The sequence below is a fragment of the Corythoichthys intestinalis genome, chromosome 21 (assembly GCF_030265065.1).
Source record: "Corythoichthys intestinalis isolate RoL2023-P3 chromosome 21, ASM3026506v1, whole genome shotgun sequence".
Classification (NCBI taxonomy): Eukaryota; Metazoa; Chordata; class Actinopteri; order Syngnathiformes; family Syngnathidae; genus Corythoichthys; species Corythoichthys intestinalis.
Genome location: NC_080415.1, coordinates 28318540 through 28345351, shown reverse-complemented (window position 1 = coordinate 28345351; position 26812 = coordinate 28318540). Strand labels below are relative to the sequence as shown.

At 37.7% G+C, this 26812-nt stretch overlaps 1 protein-coding gene across 3 annotated transcripts in view; it reads right to left on the bottom strand.

Moving 5' to 3' along the window:
• Positions 1 to 3128: 3128 nt before the first annotated feature.
• LOC130910032 (melanopsin-A-like) overlaps positions 3129 to 26812 on the bottom strand; it is a 69198-nt gene continuing 45514 nt past the window's right edge. The window contains exons 4-11 of one of the 3 annotated variants that reach the window (XM_057827047.1): positions 24755 to 24958; positions 22114 to 22285; positions 21875 to 22036; positions 21151 to 21258; positions 19774 to 19945; positions 19564 to 19668; positions 14246 to 14317; positions 3129 to 4035 (exon numbers count right to left, since the gene is read on the bottom strand). In XM_057827047.1, coding sequence (XP_057683030.1) covers positions 3832 to 4035; positions 14246 to 14317; positions 19564 to 19668; positions 19774 to 19945; positions 21151 to 21258; positions 21875 to 22036; positions 22114 to 22285; positions 24755 to 24958 — 1199 coding nt within the window. In that variant the 3' untranslated portion in view covers positions 3129 to 3831. Of the gene's footprint in view, positions 4036 to 14245; positions 14318 to 18509; positions 19669 to 19747; positions 19946 to 21150; positions 21259 to 21874; positions 22037 to 22113; positions 22286 to 24754; positions 24959 to 26812 lie in introns of those variants that run through there. The other 2 variants (XR_009061819.1, XM_057827048.1) reach the window with 2 other exon arrangements.

The following is a 26812-nucleotide window of genomic DNA, read 5'->3' as shown; positions in this document are numbered from 1 at the left end:
AACAATGTTGTTTCCTGTTTTTTTTTCCACATTCTGTTTGTCATGGTTGAGGTTTACCCATGTTGACAATTACGGGCCTCTCTAATATTTTCAAGTGGGAGAACTTGCACAATTAGTGGTTGACTAAATACTTATTTGCCCCAGTGTATATGAAGTACTTTTTACTTCACTACATTTTACTGCTGGTATCCGACCGTTTTACTCCACTACTTTTCACATTTTTGTTTGTTTTCTTTTATTCTAATTGTGAATTGATAGTTTTGTATTCTTGCCTCCGGTGCAATCGATAAGCCCCGTGTAACTATACCGTAACTGAGCACTAGAGGCAGCAACAAGAGTACAAGCAAGATTAGGCAGGTGAACAAGATATTGACCAATGAAAACCCCCACACTGTTATACAGTAGGTGGCGGTATGCACCTGATTAGGGTTGCAGCTATCAATTATTTTAGTGGTCGATTAATCAATGAACTAGTTAGTTTGAATATGCGAGTAATCTGATAAGGAACATAAAAAATTAAGATACCTGAGCTCAGCCACAAACGGTATAAAAAAAAAATAAATGAGGATCTAAGTACAACAAAAGAACAATTGGCTAAATTACATAGCAAAAGTCCACTAGGTTAAATGTTATAAAATGCTAACGTTATTTTATTTATTTATTTATTTTTAACAATGCTCTTAACAAATGCCTTAAACACATATTACCACAAAAACCGGCTAATTATACTTAAAACTGAATTACGAATACATTAAAATAACATTAGCTCAAACAAAAACTTAGTTTATGTTGGTCTTAACAGCGAGCAGCTGGATTCAGGCATGTGAAATGAATTATGTCATATTCACTGTTGCCACTAGAGGGCAGTATATCCACCCAAATCAATAAAACAAAATGCAAACACTTTCAAAACAAACCATGACATGCCACTTTAATTAAATGAATACTTGAAGCAGCAAAATTCACTTCGAATCTTTTTTTCTATTCGATACGCTCGAGTTAATTGATTAATCGTTGCAGCATTACACCTGATAGTTGCTTGCAATCTGCCGTTAAGCTAGGTTTTGGAGTTTTTGAGCTTGTTAAGCTTCTGTTTACAGTGCAGTCAATTTTAATGCTTGTTTTTACCATTCTGCACAGTTTTTAAATAAAACTGAGTAGTCAATGAATTTTCTGGTTCTTTCTCTGAATAATGACTCAGATCTCTGTGTAAATGTATATATACCTACTGTATATTCCATTTTTGCATTGGGAGAAAATACTTGCAAAGTACGTTTTAAAGCAAGTCATTTTGTACTTGAGTACATTATTCTTGGATACTTGTACTTAAGTAATCGGACCTGTATCTGTACTTATGTAAAAAAAAAAAAAAAAAAAAAAGTGAGTACCTCATCCGCCACTGGGCAACATGCATATTGTCCCAAAATCGATAATGAAAAACTAATTATTCGATATCATTTTAAGATGCTTTTATCGGCTGATATTATCAGCTACCTGATAATATTGGACAACTCTACTAAGGACAATGTAACATTTTTCCCCACTAAAACACACAAGAAAATTATTTTTTTCTCTTGTGAGATTAGAAGTATATTAAAAAAAAAAGTGCTTCCTACATACAACTTAAAAAATGTGATCTTTCTGTGCTTTTGCATGCAAAAAACTTTTAACCCCCAAAATACGTTTTCCCAATGAGGAAACCAATGACCTTTTCCTAAAAACTAAACATTTTCCTCCTCACCCCCCCAAATATTGATACAATCGTTTCTTGTTGAAAAAAAAGTAAGCATAATTCATCTTTTTTTTTTTTTCTCATAACGTGCCTTTTTTTCCCAATGCGCAAACGCTGATAAACAAATTGTGAGTGCGTGTGTCACAAGCTTCTAATCTACAAAAGAAAAATAAATAAACATGAGCACTGAAAGGATTTGACACATTTTTGTCAGGAAGGGAACGTTGAATATTAATATAACGTGTATGTGTCATGTGACCACGTGTACAGCTAAAAATAACTAAACAAAGGCTGAAGGATCAAGTGTGCGAGTTAGTATGTTGTTGTCATCTCTTACCTTAAGAGGGCGCCACAGTTTCACATGAATTTCTTAAGAAAGCCAGTCAAATGTCAAATATTTTTTATGTCCAACATCACCTAGGACACCACTGTGATCTTTTTACACAACGTAGCAACAGTTTTATTTAGAAAAATAAATAAAAACCACCATCGGAGACGTTTTTGTACAAAGAATAAACAAAACGGGGCTTCGTGGGAGCAGATTCCTTAATCCTGTACATGGTATTTACAACTTTTTCCAAAGCATTCTGTACATAGGGGAGAGGGATACGCCAAAAAGTGTCAACTTGTAGGAAAACAAGGAAAATAATTTGAAGCGGGAGGCTCAAGTGCTTTTCATGTAAACAATGCAGCATGCGGAAGGTCGTCCCAATACTTTTGGCCATTTTGTGCAGGGCTAGGCAAACGGTAGCACCATCCGTATTTGTTTTGTTGTTGTTGTTAAATTGGACCAAACGAGTATTTGTAACAGTCTTGTTAAATTTGATACATTTCTCAACTTTGCCTGCCATTGACAACAATAGATGTCCAATTTATTTAAACTTGAAGGATGAACATTGAATGCCGAATTATCGCTGCTAGCCCTCCACTCAAAATGGATTCGACGTCGCCGTCAATGGCAGCCAATGAGTTAAACTTTATGTATTAATTGTAATTTCAATTTATTACATTGTTCAGCTTATTAGATAAGTGCTTTGTTGATTTATTGACAAAATAAACATTTAAATACATTTTACAGCAAGATATTTTAATTATATAATTGGCGGTTGAATTAAAATTATTCGAAATTATAAAAGAAGCCGAATAGAAAATAGGCATTGTTTTGGTTTTATTTTTCATTGAAGTAAACTAATTTGTTGCAATAATTTATATATAAAAAAATGTTTTTTCTTTTTTTAGCCTTAGCAACATGTTAATTCACATTTTTTATTTCTTCATTTCTTTAAATTTCTTGATTGAATTTCTGTCAAAATAATTAGAATTAAATATGTAAAACTTTACAAAGTATACATTTGACATATTTACAATTTAAATAATTTTGGATTTAGCCCAATTTATAAATATTTTAAAAATGGCATATATGATTTTTAGTAATAAATAAATATTTAAACCTTTTTTAATTTCTCCCTAAAAATTGTAATTTTTTTTTTTAACTCTGTGAAAGCGTAAGAAACGTAATCACATTTACATTTGTATATTTAACATTTTTTAGATGATTGTTCAATCCAAATAAAAATTACTTTATATTTTTAAGTTGGAAAAAAATGTATTAAAACATTTTTTGGAAATATAATAATAATAGTGACTGTTAAAAATGTTATACTACTAAAATAAACTGTTTTATATATTTTATATACACGCTTTAAACTTTTTTTTCTGATTTCTAAACAGTCGGTCGTATCTGATAAAACACGTTCCAATACTATTGTACTTTTAGGGGAAAAAAAACATTATGTTTGCCTGCATTTGAATTTCCACATCTCATCAGTTTCGCGCCACCAGCAAACTGATAACAATAATGTTTTAAAAATCCTCACAGTTTTGAATTACGCCAAGATATGACACTTTTTCTATTGTGTCAGCTAGCCATTAGCATGCTGCTGTTAACTCATTCGCTGCCACAAATGGAAACAGACGTCCAATTCATTCACGTTCATGAATTCATTCATGGATTGGATGTCTATTGCCGTTCAATGGCAGTGAATGAGTTGAAAACAAGATTCAGTCCGACATTTACACGAGTGTCCTTCCAATGGCGCTCACGCGGTGGCCGCGGGTGCATCTAGTCGGGCGATGTCGAGCGACGCCTTGGCGACGGGGCTCAGGTTTTTGCTGTGGTTGCCGTGGAAACCGGGCGGGCTATGCAGAATGGACGGGCTGGAAATGGATGTGACGATGACGGCGGGAGTCGGCGTCATTTTACAGACGATTCTTGGGCCCAGTTCCTCCGCTGCTCGAAATAGCTGCGAAAAAAAGTGTTTTAAAAAAAATTATTTGATTTTTAATTTAATTTTCATTCAAAATATCTATAAATACTGAGTGTGTATATATATCACAGAAAAACATGACCAGTAATGCAGAAATAAATGAGCAATAACAACTGTTGTTTGGTGTTCCACAAGGTTCAATGTTAGAGCCATTTTCCCTCCATATTTGTTGCCCTGAAGGTCCATTCTTGAGGAAGCAAGCAACTGCCTTCCGACTCCGATCCGACTCTGCTGACGACAGTCTGACCAATGCACTACAAGTAGTCCCCGGGTTACAACTAGACATGTACCGATTACGGTTTTAAAGGTATACCGTGGTATGAAAACGTCACGGTTTCAAAACCGCAAAGATTTTCCGTCATACCATCCTTACGGCATTAACTATTTTTTATGTACCAAAAATGTAGGGTGAAATCCCTCACTTGCAGCTGCAAGGCTCAACCCTCCCGCACCAGTTATGGCTTAGTGGGTCAGCTATGCTACACGATGGTTGGAGGAGGTGAAACTCCTGAACTTTTCCCCCATCGAAGAAAACAAAAGAGCTGGTATGGGAATACTTCAGCTACAGAAAAGTTACAGACGACCGCGGCTTAGAGGAGGATAGCCAACCGACATGTAAAACATGTTTGCGGAGGGTAGCTACCGAGGAGGCAATACCTCCAATATGATTTTGCGTTTAGCAAAATTAAAGGTTAGTCGACACTGTCATGAATGTTTCCCACCAGCTACGAGAGTATAATACCGTATTGGCCTGATTATACAACAGTGTTTTTTGCATTGAAATAAGACTGAAAAAGTGCGGGTCGTCTTATGTTTGCGGTCTAGACGTTATACCCATTCACGACGCTAGATGGCGCCAGATGACAGATCTCAGCTACTCTCAAGTTTAACCAGTTTGCATTATTTTATTGCAAGGTTTTTCCTTGTTCAGATTTGTTTCAAGACTACAGTTGCAGTTAGACTTAACTTTGGTGGTTAATGCAGTTCTTGCAATATTGTTGTTTTATCACAATAGATTGGTTTATTTACATTTCAATAACCAGAAGCCATTCATTTACAAATATGACTGCACTTTAGTTTACATATTTAAATGTTCAGATATTAAGATTTGAATGAGGCAAAATAACATGCTTTTCTCTCAAATATATTGCTATCATTTGTTTCAGATGTATTGTAATTATTTTCTGTATAAAAATGAATTTGGTGTTCAAAAAGTCTTTTATCAAACTTGAGTCTTGGAAAAAGAGGGGGTCGTCTTATAATCAGGGCTGTCTTGTATTCAGGCCAATACGGTAAATAAAAATCCTGTTCAATGGAAAAAAAGTTTCATTTTAATTTTTTTTAGCTCAGATATCTAAAAGTAACACATTTTACAGCTGTTACTACAATACTGTGAAACCGTGATATTTTTGCTTAAGGTTATCATACTGTCAGAATCTCATACCGGCACGTGCCAACTTACGACATACCCGATTTTTTTCATGACGGTGACGTCACGATGACGTGCTGTAAACGTGCTTTGGGAGACTTAAACATAATGAGATGGATGCCAGTTCTCGTCTGACGACACGAGATGAAAATTTGCCATATTTTCCGTCCTAAATCCACACTGTGTGATATTTTCTCATTGTTTGTATAGTTAGCACCCATTTAGCAGTGTTTGGTTGTGTCACTCTTGTGACAAGCTGTGCCTTCCCACCTCCCTACAGACACGCTTACTCACCCGGTTGGCGAGTAAGCCTGTGCCCATTCCAGGCTCCTTTTGTCAAACGTGTCAGGTGCTGCTTGGTTAAGGTTTGCTTTTTTATCTTGGCTAGATATGCCATGCTGCTTTAGTACGCTGGCCGAGACGAGAGGTGTCAGGCGAAATGCAAAGTCCAAACACTTTGCAAATAGAAAAAAAGCACAAACCCAAATTGCAATTGCTTTGCAAAAGAAAAAAGCACGAATGCAAACTGCCACAACACGATCCCCAATTCCTAAAGCGCGATTACAAATTGGCAAAAGCACGAACCTCAATTGCCACAACACGACAGCAAATGGCTCGTAGCACGAATGCAAATTGTCACAACACAATCCCCAATTCCTAAACCGCGATTGCAAATTGGCCAAAGCACGAATCCCAACTGCCACAACGCGACAGCAAATAGCTCGTAGCACAACAGCAAACGGCTCACAGCACAGCAGCAAAATCACGCAACACAACGGCAAGAGGATGACCCGGAAGTTTTAGAGAGAAAAAAAAAAAAAAAAGGACGACACTTTATACACTTTAAATGTGCTTTGTGACCATCTATACGGACCTCCATGAAGTTGCCTCCACCCCGCAAATTTATATAAAAATGATGTTAATCGTTTGTGCTGCAACGGTTTTGTAGCTACAGTATTATGCTTTTATTGAGATATTAATTTCGAGTGGTGACGTCACTCGTAGCTTTTCCTCAGTTTAGCTCCCGCGGCTAATGGAGCGTACAAACTCTCTCAATAACAGAGGGGTGTCATAACACAAATTCGGGTCCATTTTGCAGTAAATTGGGGGCTTGAGATACAAATTTCGAGTGCTGACATCCCTCTAAGACCCTCATTTACAGCAAAATGGTTCCGAAGTGGTGCCATTCGTTTGTGCTACGTTCGTGCTAGCTAGTTTTTAGGACACCCCCCTGTTATCGAGAGAGTTGGTACGCTCCATTAGCCGCGGGAGCTAAACAGGAAAAGCTACGAGTGATGTCACCACTCGAAATTAATATCTCTATAAAAGCATAATACTGTAGCTACAAAACCGTTGCCGCACAAACGATTGACATCATTTTTATATAAATTTGCATCTGATGGGGGGGGGGGGCAACTTCATGGAGGTCCGTATAGATGGTCACAAAGTTTCGTCCTTTTTTTTTTTTTTTAACTTCCGGGTCATCCTCTTGCCGTTGTGTTACGTGATTTTGCTGCTGTGCTGTGAGCCGTTTGCTGTTGTGCTACGTGCTATTTGCTGTCGTGTTGTGGCAGTTGGGATTCGTGCTATTGCCAATTTGCAATCGCACTTTAGGAATTAGGGATCGTGTTGTGACAATTTGCGTTCGTGCTACAAGCCATTTACTGTCGTGTTGTTGCAATTGGGGTTCGTGCTTTTACCAATTTGCAATCGTGCTTTAAGAATTGGGGATCGTGTTGTGGCAGTTTGCATTCGTGCTTTTTTCTTTTGCAAAGCGTTTGTATTTTGGGTTCTTGCTTTTTTCTATTTGCAAAGTGTTTGGACTTTGCATTTCGCCTGACACCTCTCGGCCACCGTACTTTAGCCTTTAAAGGTGATCATCACACAATAAACTAACTTGTAGCGTTAGCATTAGCATTTTCCACGGTGACTTGGTGTCTTCTTAAACGTTTGGAAAACATTTTCACACAGTTCATGGTGTCCAGGTGAGTTTGAATAATTGCAAATTATGTGCTGTTCCTGCTGAGTGTGTACTATCATCATGAAAATGGTGATGTCCTTGTAGACTCTACAGCAGTGGTTCTTAACCTTGCGAAAGGTACTGGACCCCATGAGTTTCACACGTGCATTAACCGAACCCTTTGGAATTTGAAAAATCTTTTTTTTTTTTTTTCTCCACAAATTAAAAATCGATATATTTAAGATAGCAACCTAAAACCCAAGTGAATTTCTATTAAAATTCTCATTTAGAGGGTATGTTTTTAAACAGGCAAAATTAGTTTTTATCTTTATGCCTGCAGCATCATCAGACAACAAACCAAGACTCGCCCAATGCACATCTTAGAATTTTTCATTCAAATTTGGAGAAACTTATCTCATATTGTTTCACATTAAACCTGCTTGGTTGCATTATCCTTGACTGTGCAGTTTCTGTCTTGTTTACATCTCAAATGATATGAAATTTAATGAAAACCCCAACACAAAATGATTGCCAAATTTGTACACAGTCATTGTTAAAAAGAAAAAAAAAAAAAAAAACATGAATCTTCTCACAAATCCAATAAACGGTGTGAATTTACAACAAATAATTTTGCCTTTTGATTACCTTATTGAAAATGCAATCAAACTCGATTCATTTCACACTGTTACTATTTTTGTTTTTATGTCGACATACTCGTTCTATCACATCCTTGTCTCACACACTATTTTCATAGCGTAAAATGTGATGCAAATGTTGTAAACACAGTGCATGTTACCTTTAGGTCTGTTGTACTTCCTCATACCAAGTGAGAGTCAACCTTCCACTGAGCAAACCAGTTTCTCCTCCCATCAGATAGAGGACTAGCAGATTAAAGAATTTGAATAAAGCCTGTAAAGTGGGAACTAACCAGTCCAAAACCTGGTATCAAACAGCACTTTGCCTAAGATTTTAGTCAGCGTCTAAAAATAGGGCCTTGCATGTCTAAACCTTCATCGAACCCTTTAGACGGACTCACCGAACCAAGAACCACTGCTCTACAGTTATGTGCTTGTCTGTCATGTTCATTCGAAATTGTAGGAAACCTTTATTTATTTATTCACGGACTAAAACTTATGAAGTTGATAAACAAAAACATTTTGAGAATTGTCAACTAAAACTAGACGAAATTTGGCTTTTCGTAGACTAAAACTTGACGAAAGCGAACACATTTTGAAATGACTAAAATACAGTGTTGTTAATCTTTAAAAAAGTAATTAGTTACAAATTACTTCTCCCAAAAAGTAATTGTGTTAGTAACACAGTTACCTGAATGTAAGAGTAATTAGTTACTTGACAAAGTAACTGGTGATAATTTTCATGTTTTTTTTTTTTTTTTTTTAAGAAAAAAAAAAAACAGGTCACACAATCTGAAGTTTAGAGGGCTTTTGGGACAATTGGCCCGAGACCAATTCTTTACCCTAAACTTAACTAGACACAGGGGTATTGCGGATATTGCGATAACTAGATAATAACCTTTGCTATGTGTGGAAATCATTTAATGTTGTGAATCAACCGTTAAAGTTGTTAAAATTGCTCCTGTTATTGCATTAGTTCCCTTCCGTCTATTTTCGACATGTGTAAGTTTTAAAACTGTTTCATCATTTAAAGATAGATTTAAATTAAATTTTGCCAATTTAGGAGCATTTTGGATTAAAAAAAAAGTAACAGGTTCGCTAGGAAGGTTCTCTACAACAGAGCCTTCATGAGAAGTCTACTGCTTTAAGATGGCAGCTGTTTACTAACGTATCTATTTCTTTATTATAGATGTTGCTAATGCCGCCGTGTCTGTCATTTGCATCTTGTTCTGTATATATGTGATAACCACCGAAGCATCATGTTGGAGTAGTTTGTAGGCTATCGGCTACAGTCAGGTATTATTAGAGCCCCCTAGCATAGTAGCATCGCGTTTGCAACGACGTCACACTACCTTGCCTCCTCCCCAGTCCTGCTCTGCTCTCTCGTCTCCGTGAGTCCGTCTTTTTCCAGACTTTTCTCGCGTCAGTCAACCAACATCGTAATGCATAATAACCCACTCCTTTCCCGCCTCAGTAACGGTAACGGCGTTTTCAAGATGAGAAAAGTAATTAGATTACTTACTACTGAAGAAAATAATGCCGCTAGTAACGCCGTTATATTCTAACGCCGTTATTAACACTGCTAAAATATGACTAAGACTAATAAGTATTTTCGTCCAAAAGACTAAGACAAAAATTAAAATCGCTGCCAAAAACAACTGTTGCGTACACGAAGAAGAGGGCACCGCGCTCACACTAAGCTGAGGGTAAATCAAGGTGACAAAAGTAACAAAAATACACTCAAATACCTGCACAAGCCAGAGGATTCAAAACGAGGGCGGCAGACAAACAAACCAAGGCAGGGGTGAAACTAGCCAAATGTGAATAACAAGCTCGAGAGTACAAAACGTCGTGCTGGCGACCAGCATGGCAATGTCTCTGTAACCCTTGCTTAGGTTTATTCCATTTAAATACGCGGCTGGTGAGAATTGGATGCACCTGCGTCTATGGAACACCGCCCACACTCTAAAATGAGAACAATGGCCAGCAGCCGAATGTGACATATTGTGCGTTTTCAATTGTGGTTGCATCCTTGTGGCGACTTTATGAGGATGCTAACTGATACATCGTTTGTGTGGATTGTTATTGCTGTATCAGCAGGTAGTTATAAACGCAAATTTGAATTGCTGTTATTGAAGATGAAACTGATTTAATTTCATTTTTATTTTAATTTCACTCTGCAAGTGTTGATGTCATGAACAGCTAAATAAACTCAGCAAACCACTTGGACGTTTGACATCGTCATTTTAAAGCTTAGCTCGCTGTCTAGCTAGGACTGAGCTCCAACATCTTGGCCAATGACATATAATGTTTTTTGGATAGTTATTTTGAGATTTAGGGGGTATTTAGGGTACTTCAAGGGTTAATTCCTATTAACGCCGAAATTTGGGTTACGCCGCCAGCGTAGGATTGTTCGTAACCCGGGGACTACTTGTATTTTGTTATCATGGTAACTTTATTTGGCCAAAAACAAAACAAATTGATGCATATGATTTACCGTATTGGCCCGAATAGAAGGCGGTGTTTTTTTTGCATTGAAATAAGACTGAAAAAGTGGGGGTCGTTTTATATTCACGGTCTAGACATTATACCCATTCACGACGCTAGATAGCGCCAGATATCATTGAAGCGAATGCTGAATTTGAGGAGTAATGTTCTGTCATGACAGGTCTCAGCTACTCTCAAGTTTAACCAGTTTGCATTATTTTATTGCAATGTTTTTCCTTATTCAGATTTGTTTCAAGACTACAGTTACAGTTAAACCTCACTTTGATGGTTATTGCAGTTATTGCAATTTTGTTGTTTTATCAAAATAGATTGGTTTATTTTCATTTCAAAAACCAGAAGCCATTCATTTATGAATGTGATTGCACTTTAGTTTACATATTTAAGGTTCAGATATTAAGTTTTGAATGAGGCAAAATAACATGCTTTTCACAAATATATTGTTATAATCATTTTTTTTCCAGGTGTACTGTAATTCTGTATAAAAAATAATTTGGTGTTCAAAACGTCTTTTTTCAAACTTGAGTCTTGAAAAAGAGGGAGTCGTCTTATAATCAGGGCCGTCTTATATTCGGGCCAATACGGTACTTTCGCACAAAATGATGCAATGTGGCTGAACTGATCCCCGGGCTGCGAGTTTGACACTGGTGTATGAAAACATTTCAAAACATGAAAAGTTTGACATTTTAACTTGATAAAGTTCAAATAGCTAACATTTCCTTAGGGTTCAGGTCTCAGGCATAGTTTGAGAAAAGCGTTCAAGTAGGAAAATGAAGTTATTCCGCGTGTGTATGGATCAATAATTCACAACAGTATATGTCAAGGGAAGACATGGAAGTGGTCACAGACGATTGGCGCATTGATTGGTGGCACTGATGAACACAGCCAGCTCTCTTCGACGGCGCGGAACCTGAATTCCTTTTTTCATCGATCAAAGTCGGCCCTTCTATTTGAGGAATGGGTACGCTTTTGATTGGGCTATTTGGACAAAAGGTTGTGATTTCATTCATCGGAAAGGTCAAAGTCGCTTTGATGTGGAAAGAAAAAGAGCGTGCGCTAATGTGGGGGTCCAAAGTGCCGCCCGCGGATAGTTAAAATTTTTTTTTTTTTAAATTGGCCAGCCAGATATTGTTATGGAAATTAGCACTTAGACTACAGTGGATATGAAAAGTTGTCATTTTTTTCGACTTTTGTTGTTACAGCCTCATTCCAGAATGGAATGAATGAATTTTTTTTCTTCAAAATTTTACACCACCTCATAATGACAATTTTGGTGGGTGTACAATGTGTTTTTAAAATATGTATATGTATATGTGTATATATGTATGTATATAATATATGTATATATATATCAGTGCTTCTCAATTATTTTCTGTTACGCCCCCCCAAGGAAGACGTAAATGTTTCGCGCCCCCCCCCAAACTCTCTGCCGCCACTGTAAACAGTACTATTATAAGTACGCCTCAGCCTAACATTGTGTCCTTTTTTTCTATTAAAGAAAAAAGTAACATAGATCAACTTATAATAAAATATAACTTTATTAACATTGTTTTGCTTGTAACAGAAAAGACTTAACGCGTATCAATTTGCCTGAAGTAAAATAAATAAATAAATAAATAAAAAAGTCACATCCAAACTGTAAAAATACACTCAAGGTACATTTTTGACCATTTGATACTGAAAAATAAAATGTAATAAAATCAGTAAATAATAACAAATTCAAATAGATTAGAAACATTTACTCTTCAAGACAACATGCCAAAAAAATTTGACCGAAAAAAACAAAACTGAATAGAAGGGGGAAAAAAGTGTCTTTGGACAGAAGGAAAGTTTTTATTTTCGCCGATTCACCACAGTGATCACTGGTTTACTGATATAACACTGACAAAGCGGGACGATTGTGACAATTGGGAATATTCGGCACGTTTTCGCTGAAAAACAATCAAGCGGCTTATCAATGAGATTGAGGTCTAATGTCTTTAAGTGGCGTCTTAACTGATTTGGCTTCAGACTCTCCGCTATAATCATTTTTAGACTCAGCAAACAGTGGTCTTTCCTCATTTCCCACTATATTAAAAGTCAAAGCCAAAAGGCAAACGGCCCGAAAAAAGCGCATTCTCGGCGGCCGAGGGAGAACCGTAGGTGAGGGCGGTGGTCGTGACGATCCCAAGCCGAAAACGGCACTTCTCGGCCGGACACGTGAGAACCGGAGAAGACAGTGGGTCGCAGCGTGAGTCCAGCTCTACATGAGTCTCTTCCGTGTGCTCTTGCTTACCTTCAAAAATACTGCACGCACTTTGAAAATGAGAGCGCCACTGCCACCCACGGAGTGGATGTGCAAGTACACTTTATTCTAGTACGGCCCAAAAAAAAAAAAGCATGTTCCCCGAGGTCACTCGCGCCACCCCTGGCGCGCCCCACCATTTGAGAAGTACTGATATATATATATATATATATATATATATATACTAGGGCTGTCAAACGATTAAAATTTTTAATCGAGTTAATCACAGCTTAAAAATTAATCGGAATTAATCGCAATTCAAACCATCTATAAAATATGCCATATTTTTCTGTAAATTATTGTTGGAATGGAAAGATAAGACACAAGACGGATATATACATTCAACATACTGTACATAAGTACTGTATTTGTTTATTATAATATAAATCAACAAGATGGCATTAACATTATTAACATTCTGTTAAAACGATCCATGAATAGAAAGACTTGTAGTTCTTAAAAGATAAATGTGAGTACAAGTTATAGATATTTTATAATAAAACCCCTCTTTGTTTTCGTTTTAATAAAATTTGTAAAATTTTCTGTCAAAAAATAAACTAGTAGCTCGCCATTGTTGATGTCAATAATTACACAATTACACATGGTGCTTAAACCCATAAAAACAGTCGCACCAAAGCGCCAGCAGAGGGAGACAAAAAACACAGGTAACAAGTGGCCATGACACTGCTGTCATTTTAATGTTTGAACGGGGCCTGTGCGTTAATTGCGTCAAATATTTTAATGTGATTAATTTAAAAAAAATTAATTACCGCCCGTTAACGCGATAATTTTGACAGCCCTAGTATATATATATATATATATATCTAGATGTACAGTATACTGTAGTATTTTTTTCTACTAAAGATAAACTGCAAACAAAACACATTTTAAAATGAATTTTGCATTAAAGAAAAGTTGAATGTTACAGTATATCACACTATTAAAATTATCAAATGTTTACAAAAAGGTAACAGTTGACTAATTGGGAATGAATTGATTTTCAGAAGAATCAACAACTATTGTGATAGTTGTGAATCATTTAACCTGTTTTTTTTTTTTTTTTTTACCTCGAAATTGTCCAAATCCGCTTTTTTGAGCCTCTTAAAATATATAAGGTATGTATATTATATATATATGATAATTTTTTATTTTCTGTATTTAAATTTTTTTGAATTAAAAAAAATATTTTAATTGCACATTTTAGTACTTTATCTGCTATAGTTGCTAGAATAAATGTCAGCCCGCTTTTCAGAATTTTACATTGGAAAAAACAAAACAAAACGAATGTTATAACCTGGAATGAGATATTGAATATGAATCATTCCATGCTGCCAAAGAGTAAATAGGTGCATCAAGATGCAGCGGAACCTTACACTAGCAGGAAGGTGACTCTTTGGCAGGAGACTGAGATCCGACATGGAGATGTCCTCGGGTTCAGTCACGCTCTGCGCACATACAAACAGTATAAAGCATTAGCATTCAATGGCCATATCTACCATAGTACGCTTACAATGCTTTTGATAAACAAAACGGCCAGAATTAGGCTATTTAACATTTATTTTCTGATTGGGAGGGGGGGAAAAAAATCGGTGAAATATTTTAAACGAAGGAAAAATGAAAAAACACACATTTTAAAAATTAAATTTAAAAAAAGATCCCACGCTATTTTTTTCATTTTAAAAAGTAGATTAAAAAAAAAATGAACACAATGTAAAATCTCACATCCCCTTTAAACTTCATAAAATGACTTTTTTTTTAATTGTTAAAAAAAACCCAAAATAACATGCGTACAGTAACCCTTTATAGGAAACTCATTTAACTCATTGACGGTCAATTGCACTGAGATATGATCATTCACAGCCAATCCTCCTAGTTAAATGAATTTGTTGCCCATTGGTTTCCAATGGCTGTCAATGAGTTGAATACTATGAAATAATCACCTCTTCTGTTTCATATTACTAACAAATCCTGCAAATTTGATTAAAACCCCTTTATTCGTTCTTGAGTTATCTTGAACACAAACATACCGACAAATGAACATACCAAACCGAATACATAACCTCCACCTTACTTTGGTTTCACCTACTGGCGGAGGTGAAAAATTAAATGTTTATTTGCCTCAAAATAAGTGTGTGTAGGCCAGTTGGAAGGCAGGATTATCGCCTAAAAGTGAGAGAAGGGAAATCGGTGATCACGCTTCGTGCTTGTGGAATTTTACAGATGCTAGAATAAATACGTGAGGTCAAACAAAAAACATCATCAAACATCGTGGTCGTTGACTTCTTGGTCCAATGAGTGAGTTGGGAGCAAAGGCGTCATGCGAGATGTGGATTAAGTCTGAAACTGGCAGATTACCGGACCGGATTAGTCTTTGGACCCGGCCGGTGTAATGGCGGCCTCAGGAAACCTGGCCCGTGGTGCGTGTGTGTTTTCGGTGAAATAAGATGATTACGCGCAGAGGCGGAAATGCTCCATAAAGTGCATGTCCCACATAGAATGAAACATGTGACTTCCCATTCCTGATAGCTTGGTCCGATATTGAATTTCAGTCAAGCAAAATGCTGTCGAATATTCAAATGTTATAACATATCAGATATTAATCCCAGACCAATAGTTTTGTATAAAAAAAAATTACACTGCTGGCCAAAATTTTTGGCACCCCTGCAATTCTGTCAGATAAAGATAAATTTCTCCCAGAAAATGATTGCCATTACAAATGCTTTGGTAGTAATATCTTCATTTATTTTGCTTGCAATGAAAAAACACAAACGAGAACGGGGAAAAAAACCCTGATCATTTTACACAAAACTCCAAAAATGGGCCAGAAAAAAGTATTGACACCCTTTGAAAAATCATGTGATGCTTGTCTAATTTGTGTAATTAACAGCAACTGATACTTACCTGTGGCACATAACAAGTGGTGGCAATAACTAAATCACACTTGCAGCCAGTTAAAATGGATTAAAGTTGACTCAACCTCTCTCCCGTGTTCACACTGAGCATGGAGAAAAGAAATAAGACCAAAGAACTGTCTGAGGACTTGAGAAGCAAAATTTTGGGAAGCATGGGCAATCTCAAGGCTTCAAGTCCATCTCCAAAGACCTGAATGTTCCTGTGTCTATTGTGCGCAGCGTCATCAATAAATGTAAAGCCCATGGCACTGTGGCTAACCTCCCTAGATGTGGATGGAAAAGAACATTTGATGAGAGATTTCAACGAAAGATTGTGCGGATGGTGGATAAAGAACCTGGACTAACATCCAAACAAGTTCAAGCTGTCCTGCAGTCCGAGGGTACATCAGTGTCAACCCATATAGTCTGTCGGCGTCTGAATGGAAAGGGACTTTATGGTAGGATACCCAGGAAGACCCAACTTGTGACCCAGAGACATAACAAAGCCAGGCTGGAGTTTGCCAAAACTTACCTGAGAAAGCCAAAAACGTTTTGGAAGAATGTTCTCTGGTCAGATTAGACAAAAGGCACCAACACAGTTTACAGGGGGAAAAAATACAAGGCCTTCAAAGAAAAGAACACGGTCCCCACAGTCAAACACGGCGAGGTTCCCTGATGTTTTGGTGTTGCTTTGCTACCTCTGGCACTGGACTGCTTGGCCCTTTGACTACCAACAAATTTTGCAGCATAATGTAGGGCCCATTGTGAGAAAGCTGGGTCATGGGTCTTCCAGCAGGACAATGACTCAAAACACACTTCCAAAAGCACTAGAAAATGGTTTGAGAGAAAGCACTGGAGACTTCTAAAGTGGCCAGCAATGAGTCCAGACCTGCACCCCATTGAGCACCTGTGGAGAGATCTAAATATGGCAGTTTGGAGAAGACACCCTTCAAATTTCAGAGACCTGGAGCAGTTGCACAAAGAAGAATGGTCTAAAATTCCAGCAGAGCATTGTAAAAAACTCACTGATGGATATCGGAAGCAGTTGTTTGCAGTTATTTTGTCTAAAAGTTGTGCTACCAGGTATTAGGCTGAGGGTGCCAATACTTTTGTTAGGCCCATTCTTGTTTTTTTTTTATGTAAAATGATAATGATTTATTTTCTTTTCATTCTCTTTTGTGTTTTTTCCATTGCAAGCAAAATAAATGAAGATATTACGACCAAAGCATTTGTAATTGCAATCATTTTCTAGGAGAAATTGAGCATTATCTGACAGAATTGCAGGGGTGCCAATACTTTTGGCCAGCAGTGTGTGTGTATATACTAGTATGTGTGTGTGTGTGTGTGTGTGTGTGTATATATATATATATATGTATATATATATATATATATATATATAATATTAGGGGGTGTAACGGTACACAAAAATATCCGTTCGGCACGTACCTCGGTTTTCAGGTCACGGTTCGGTTCATTTTCGGTACAGTAAGAAAACAAAATGCAAATATATATTGCAGTTCCTTCGTTCATTCGCTGCCATCCCTCCCACTTCAAACGGATTGAACGTCCAAACAGGAAAAACAAGCTTCTGCTGTGAATTGGAATTAGTTTATCACTAGTAGATGTCCAATCCATTTGAACTGGGAGGGTGGCAGCGAATGAACGAATGTTTATTCGCTGCCATCCCTCCCACTTCAAACGGATTGAATGTCTATGGCTGTCAGTAGCAGCCAATGCCAGGCAATGAGGTACTTTTGGGCCATTTCAGGTCATTTACCTGTTGATTTTCAGTAACATCCTGTTGATTTGGGGGTATTTTATGGGTCACTTCCTGCTTATTTTGAGTTACAGAACAGGAAGTGACCTGGGAATCACCCAAATGAATAGGCAGTGACTCAAACTCAACAGGAAATGACCTGTAAATGCCTTAAAATGAACAGCAAATGACCTGTAAATGCCCCGAAAATCGGACCAAATGACTGTGAATGCTCTGGTTTTGAATGAACGAACGTTCCCAGTCTCAATGAATTGGGTGTCGAGAACCGTCACTGGCACCCTTAGAGTTAACTGAGACACTATTATGGTGGAAGATTTTGGTAGCAACTAGAGATGCCGATCGATCGGGTCCGATCACGTCATTTTCAAAGTATCGGAATCGACAAAAAAATATCAGACATGTCTTTTTTTAATATATATATATTTTATTAAATCGTTTTCTAATTGTATTTAACGTTACAGACATAATACACTCATCCAGAGTCTTTAGTTTAGGCTTAAGGTAGGGTTATCAAAATTATACCGTTAATGGCGGTAATTTAAAAAAATTTTTTATCAGGTTAAAATATTTAATGCAATTAATGCATGCGCTGCACGACCCACTCACGCAGTGTCGCGTTCAATCTGTAATGGCGCCGTTTTACCTATATATAGAGCTAAAAGGCAGCGTAAAATGAGTAGAGTGAATTTTGGCAGCCTTTGGAGCCTTTTTTTAATTGGCTAAAGCCTTACAATCCCTCTCCCTACGATTAGAAATATCATGGGAAGCAATGTGGAGAAGAAAGGTAGTAGTTGATCTTTTTCTTAACACCATATGCTATTTCTCAACGCAGAGAAGATATATCAGTTGGTGTCGCTATGCACAGTCATGGTTGCACTTCCCATCATGCATTTGGGCAGAACAGTTAAATGGCTACAGTATCATTTACTGAAAGCTCAACAAATACACTAGATGGCAATATTTAGTCACAATATACAAAGTCACATTTATCCTTTAAGAATTACAAGTCTTTCTATCCGTGGATCCCTCTCACAGAAAGAATATTAATAATGTAAATGCCATCTTGAGGATTTATTGTCATAATAAACAAATACAGTACTTATGTACTGTATGTTGAATGTATATATTCGTCCGAGTTTTATTCATTTTTTTTTTTAATGCATTGCCAAAATGTATATGATCGGGACAAATTATCGGGAATGATTGGAATTGAATCGGCAGATACTCAAACTGAAACGATCGGGATTGGATTGGGAGCAAAAAAACATGATCAGAACAACCCTAGTAGCAACTTGATGGGTCTTTTTTATTATTAGTATTATTATTTTTTTAAACATTGAAACCCTTTATAAAACTATATCTCGATTGTTGACAGTAGCATATCGATAACCTTTTGGGATACAAAGTATCACGATATATCACCATTTCGATATTTTGTCACACCCCTAGAACACACACACACAGCTGCGAAGTTTATATTTACGAGCATGGGCTGGGCTACTAAATGAGCATATATCTTGTAAGTTAATTTTATTGCTGACACTGCGTTCCGGGGTCATTAACATGTTTTGCCGTCCCCCTCCCACAAAAATCAAACTCTGCCCATGATTAAAACCCATCGTGCAAAGCTTATTTAAAATGCTTAGCATGAAATATAGTTGTGCGGACGTGAGCCACAACCAACGAAGCACACGTTCAACCCTGTGATCGATGCCCTCAGCAATGTGTCCTATTTGATGACAACAACTTTCTGTCTTCAGTCACCAGGTTTGTCTTATTTTTGGACTGGCTGAGCAATGTGACTTGATTTCATTCGTTCAGCGACACCTAACACCCGATCACATTTTTGCTATTTCAAAGAAAAACCCACCAAAGTTAATTGTGGCCTTGGGCATGAATCTGAATCTCTGAATCTGATTTTAAGCAATAGAATAGTCAAAGTATTCTTCAAGATGGAGTTTGGAGTAAAAATTTGAAGAATTTGGAGTTATTTCAGAAGAACATTTATGACACTTCTCCTTACCTTTAACCTCTGGCTGGAGCGCCGCGAGTATTTAACATCACCGGACCCGCGATGGTTAGCGGACGCTCGAAAGGAGCTGTCATCGTCCATGTCGGAGAAGCGGGCCTGAAGGGGGAACGCGAAGCCCTATGAGGGGGGGATCGAAGGACGGCGGCGGGCGGGGAGGGGTGCGACGCGGACATACCGTAGGGACACCCGAGCGACACTCACTGATTCGCTGTCCGACTGCGAGGAGTGGCGGGGCTTGCCGTGGCGGTGGTTCTCCGATTGGCTGGTGAGCGTGGAGCGGCGGGTGGACTGAAAACTGCTGCTGCTGAAGCGGTCGCGTACCCGCACACATAGCAGCACCCCCAGGTACGGCACGTAGCGGCTGATGGCTGACCTGTTAGGCCGGAATCGTCATGATTATGATTAGTGCTGCAACGATTAATCGATTAACTCGAGTATTCGATCAGAAAAAAATATTCGAATTAAATTTTGTTGGTTCGAGTATTCGTTTAATTGAAGTGGCATTGTAATGGTTTATTTTGAAAGTGTTTGGTCTGCCTCATTTCACAAGGCTGAATCCAGCTGCTCCCTGTTAAGACCAACGTAAGCCAAGTTTTTGTTTAAGCTAATGTTTTTAAATGCATTTGTAATTTAGTTTATAGGTATATTGCCAGAACTGTTTGTTAAAAGCATTGTAAAAAAAAAAAAAAAAAAAGTTAGCATTTTACAGCATTTAAGCTAATGGACTTTTGCTATGTAAGTTAGCCAATTGTTCTTTTGTTGTACTTAGATCCTTATTTATTAATTTTTTATACCGCTTGACGCTCAGCTCAGGTATTTTAATTTTTTATGTTCCTTATCCGATTACTCGATTATTCGAACTAACTAGTCCATTGATTAATCGACTACTAAAATACTCGATAGCTGCAGCGCTAATTATGATTAGGAGTGGGAACCTCTTGGTACCTCACGATACGATACGATTTGCGATACAAAGCTCACGATAACGATGATCTGACGATATGGCGATACAATGATTATCGATACATTGGTCAGGAAATCATTCTAAGATATTCTACAAAAAAAAAATTAACAGAAAAACAAGCTTCTAGTGTAAATTGGAATTAGGTTATCACTTGTAGACATTCGTTCATTCGCTGCCATCCCTCCCACTTCAAACAGATTGAACGTTTATGGCTGTCAGTGGCAGCCAATGCCAGGCAATGAGGTAATTTGGGGCCATTTAAGGTCTCACTGGAACAGCACCAAACAAAAGTTCCAACATCATCAACTTGTCCAATGCAGATTCTTGACTCTTGACACCTTGTCCAGTGCAGATTCTTGACAAGGTGATGATGCTGGAACTTTTGTTTGGTGCCGTTCCAGTGAGATTTATAAAGATGATTGCCTGAAGAGGACATCAAAATTTCCTCAGTAAACATTGACACCTTTTTAAAACGATATCTCGATTCTTGGCAGGAGCATAAGAGATAACCTTTTGGGATACAAAGTATCACGATATATCACCATTTCGATATTTTGTCACACCCCTACTTATGATGGCGGGAAATATTCCGTGTGTTCTGGTATACCACTGACCTGTACTTGGGGTGCGTGATGGCGTAGATGATGGGGTTGTGGATTGCTGACGCTTTGGCGATAACTGCTGGGACGGAGTTCATGTAGGGTGTCAGAAGGTCTGCATACCTAGAAAAGAAAAAGGGATGAAGGAGAGGAAGTGGTACAGTCATGTGACACGAGCATCTGGGCGCTTAGTGTCTGAGCTGAGATTTAATCTGCAACTATCACACGTGTGCAGACACAGACGTGAAGCTGGGTGCAGATGTTCCACCAGGGGTGGGCAACTTTTATACTCAAGGATTACATTTGATTTTAAAGAATAACAGATGTTCCAACACACCAACAAAAAAAACAACAACCTTTAAATGTATAAGTAGCGAAGTACTCTCGAAAGAGCAGACTTCCAATTAAGCAGCCAAATTCAGTTTGCCCCTCTGACCTCATTACCTCAAAATTCAACAACAAAATTTCACGTAGCAATCATCAAAATAACCCCTTTGTTCTTCGAATAATCCCTTTATTTGTTCTTGAGTTATCCCCTTTAATCTCATATGAATTTACAAACTGAGATGATCTCTTTTCTGTCTATATGTTGTAACACTAGTGTTTATGCAGTAGTAAAAATGCTTTCAAGCTTGAAATTCACAGAAAGGTGGCATCAAAACCTGTCCAACCATCACCGTTGCAAACCATTAGTGAAGTAAACGTTTTGATTTTAATTTCACGTGACACTCACACCTACCCAGCGAAGGCGGTGAGCGCAGCACAGGAATAAGGTGCCCAGGAGATGACGAAGAGCAAGATAACAATGAGCGCGATTTTGGCCATCTTCCACTCGCTCTTCATCTTGTGGAACCTCTTGGCTGACTCTCTGGTGCCCTCGCAGTGGATCTTCTCAAAAGCGCTGCACCACCAGAGTTTAGCATTTTTAGCGTTAGCACAAGAGCAGCCAAAAGTCCTCACGCGACGTGCTTTACTGACCTGGTAGTGTGTCGGATGGCCCTGAAGATGCAGCAGTAGCAGAAGATGATGACGGACAGCGGGATGAAGAAGACAAAAGTGAAGAGCAACATAGTGTAGGAGCGCACGGCGGGTGTGAATGTCATGTAGTCCCATGAACAGGATGTCATCAGACCCTCAGGGACGTAAGCACCTGAAACAAACACAAAATTAAAATGTGATAGAATTTTGTGGCAACTGTCATTTCTATATAGGGCTGTGATGAAATTCATGTCTGGTGTTCCCCAAGGCTCTCTTCAAGGTCCCCCTATTTTTCATCCGTTTGCCACTGCTTCATCACATAATACTCAGAAAATTATTATGTTGATATTGTCCTTTTTCTTCAGACTTTTTTTTTTGTTCTTTATGAGAGTGAAAGAATATTTATCTCACAGGCTGCCACTGACGTCGCTAGACGTCCAATCCATTAGGCATACAAGTATACCTCTGGTTGTCAGGCTAGACTAATCGACAGCTAGTGGGTTATCAATAGGGTTGTTCCGATCATGTTTTTTGCTCCCGATCCGATCCCGATTGTTTTAGTTTGAGTATCTGCCGATCCCGATATTTCCCGATCCGATTGCTTTTTTTTTTTTTTTTTTTTTTTTTTTGCTCCCGATTCAATTCCAATCATTCCCGATAATTTTTCCTGATCATATAGATTTTGACAATGCATTAAGAAAACATGAATAAAACTCGGACGAATATATACATTCAACATACAGTACATAAGTACTGTATTTGTTTATTATGACAATAAATCCTCAAGATGGCATTTACATTATTAACATTCTTTCTGTGAGAGGGATCCACGGATAGAAAGACTCGTAATTCTTAAAGGATAAATGTGACTTTGTATATTGTGACCAATTACTACCTTTCTACGCCACATTGCCTCCCATGATATTTCTAATCGTTGGGAGAGGGATAGTAAGGCTTTAGCCACATAAAAAATGGTTCCAAAGGCTGTCAAAATTCTCTCTGCTCATTATACGCTGCCTTTTAGCGCTATCTATAGGTTAAACGGCGTCTTTATAGATTGAACGCGGCAATGCGTGAGTGGGTCGTGCAGCACATGCGTTAATTACTTAACGTGATTAATTTTAAAAAATTAATTACTGCCGTTAACGCAATAAATTTTATAGCCCTACTTTAAGCCAAAACTACTCTGGATGAGTGTAAGACATTTTGTCTGTAACATTAAATACAATTAGAAAACGATTAAAAAAAAAAAAAAATGGCATGTCCGATATTTTTTTGCCGATTCCGATACTTTGAAAATGACGTGATCGTGCCCGATCGATCGGCATCTATTTTGTTAGTTGATGAATTGTTGCGAGACTATTTACTGTAATTCTCCAAAACTTTTTTGTAAGCCTCTGAATAGCAAATGTTTTGTAATTCATCATTCATTTTCATTTACGTTTATTTAAAACAAAAACAGGTAAAACAGTATACATTGATATATATATATTTTTTTATTAAGAAGGAAGAAAACTTAATATTTTAATTGTTTTAAAATTTTAAAAAGAAAAATAACAGTAAATATCCTCTCATTTTGTAATTCTCAATCATTACAATTAGGGATGTCCCTGATCCGACCACGTGATTGGAAATCAGCCCAATCGGGCAATTTTTTAGAGGATTGGAATCGGGTGAAAGAATCTGATGATTAATTTGAAAATAAATAAATAAATAAAATAAAAAAAATTTTAAGGGCTAAAAAGTAACAAAATAATCCAGAAATACAATGGCATTGCCAAAAGAAACCAAAAATATATACGTTTTATAGGCCGCAACAATTCTGCAAATTCTTCAGTACAGTACTATAAACATTACAGGACTGTAACATGTTTGGAACTTTTGTTCATATTAAAAATTTTTTTTTTTTTTTTTCCAGTATTGGATCGGGACTCGGTATCTGCAGATTCTCAAAATCAGGTGACTTGGACTTAGGTGCAAAAATAAGCGATCGGGACATCCCTAATTAAAGTCATTAGTACTACAAGGAATTTATTTTAGTGCAAAATAATAAGTCCATGCACATAATTCACTTTTGCGGCCCACACAAAATGACTGGGCGAGCCAGATCTGACCCCCGAGCCGAGAGTTTAAAACCTGTAACTTGCAACATAATTTAAGGCCATAATGCAGCCTACCTCACAGAAATCATGAGAAAATTACTCAGGCTCAGTTCAGCACAATTTAAAACTGACGAATTTTCAGCGCTACCAGGTAAAATTTTGTGATTTTTATGACATTTTTAGTAAATTTAACACTCTAATTCTTGTTCACAGTCTCCCACAACTTGGCCACCTGCATGATTGCCTAAATTAGCAGCAGTTCATTTGCCCCGCAGGCATTAATAAACATCATCACATTCATTGTAATCCCATTTAGATGCCATCTGCAGAGGAAATGGGGGCAAAGGCCACAAAATAGCGCAATTTTTACCAAGTCAGTGTTGCGTTTATGTGCGTGCGCTCGACAGCCTGTTGTATTAACAGGGATTGTGAAGTCTGGTAAACTCTCTGGCTGTGATATCATCTAATTGCTTTTACACTTGACTGACATGTTGACAAGGTAAAGGCGGCAAGCGCGTTTGTCACATATTTGCACTCACTCCAGCCGAAGAAGGGCGGCAAGCTCCAGCCCATGGAGTATAGCCATGCCACCGCCACGATGCTCAGCGCTTTCCGGCGAGACATGGCGCCCAGCGAGGCCAACGGACGCGTGATCACCACGTAGCGGTCCACCGCGATCACCATCAGCGTGATCATGCTGCAGATGCCGAATAGGGCGCCGCAGAAAGCGTACAACTCGCAGCCTGTGCCCAGTCAAACGAGATAAAAGTCAGTAGCTGACAAATGCAATGGCATGAACAGAGAAAAATTCAAGAAACGTGTATGTATATTAGGACTGTCAAAATTATTGCGTTAACGGGCGTTAATTTTTCAAATTAATCACGTTAAAATATTTGACGCAATTAATGCAATGAGGCCGTTTATGGACATTAAGAGTGAAGAGAATGCCACCGGCCGCTTGGGGGCAGCGCCGTTCCATACTAATATTATTTCTTCTAAACGTGGGAGAATGAGTAGTTGTGAGATGTTTATGCTGTATGCACAATGCAATGCAAATTGCTATTTGTGCTCCACACATATTTCAGTAAGTTTTCTTTCTTTTAGTGGCAATTATGTGTCTCTTGTTGTATTTTGGGTAAGATATGTACAGATATATATATATTTTATAAAGGCGAGTGGACACTGGCGTTCTTTGGACCGCGCCGTTTATTGGCATAAGCTTCTCCTTCACAACAAAAGTATCGTTTAGTGAAAGCACAACTAAAATAATCTTACTATCTCTCTCTCTCCCAAAAAATAATTTTCACAAAAAGAAAAGCACTTCAGTCTATAGTAATGAGGCCCTATTCTCACAGTTAAACAACAATGCAAAATGAACTGGCATTCCATATCAAAATAGCTATGCAAAATACACGTAAAACTTACTCAGACTTTGGTCACTCTATACTTATTATTGTTATTTTTACTCTTATTATTATTATATTAACTCTACTTTTGATTGAAAATTTTATTAAAACGAAAACATGAAGAGGGGTTTTAATATAAAATTACTAGAACTTGTAACTATAACATTTGTCTTTTAAAAACCGTGGATCACTTTAACAGAAAGAATGTTAATAATGTCATTTGTGGATTTATTGTTACAATAAACAGTACAGTACTTATGTACAGTATGTTGTATGTATATATCCGCCTTGTGTCTTTCCATTCCAACAATAATTTACAGAAAAATATGGCATATTATAGATGGTTTGAATTGCGATTAATTACGATTAATTAATTTTTAAGCTGTAATTAACTCGATTAAAAATTTTAATCGTTTGACACCCCTAATGTATATATCACGTTAGAAAACATTAAAGAACGAAAATACACAGAGCACATAATGCGAGCAAACACTGAGTTGACAGGGAAGAAAAAGGGAAAAGATGGATTGCGAATAGCCTTTCAATATTGACTTCATGTGCTGTCATAAATGCAATATGCACGATGTCATTCAGCTGAGACAGGATTGCAAACACGACTCCTGATTGAAGTGTATCCATTATGCATGGCGGCCAACGCAAGAGTGAATGAGACGCACACATATAATCACTCATTCCTTAACTTTTTTACTCACCCAACTCACTCGCACATAATATAGACAAACACTTACACATTCAATACCTTACTAGTTCACTCACTCACATTCTTGCTCATCCACTCTTGCACTTAATGTACGTATGCACAACCTAATTTCCTTGTTCACTCATTCTCACATCGCTCATTTGTTCTCTCAAATGAAATTAACCAATTTTATACACTCTCATACATAATCCACATATTTATTTCCTTACTAGTTCACTCACTCGCGCATTCACTTGCTCACTCGCGCAGTCACTTTAGCCCCTTTCACACGTACCTAAACGCCGTTAAAATCCTGGGATTTAAACGTGCAGTCTTTATCATAGGCGGAGTTTGACTTTTGTGGCAAGGGGGGCAAAACATGTTAAAGACCCCGAAACGCAGTGTCAGCAATAAAATTAATTTACAAGATGTACGCCTGTTTAGTAGCTTGGCCCATGCTCGTAAATACAGGCATCCCAGCTATGGATGTG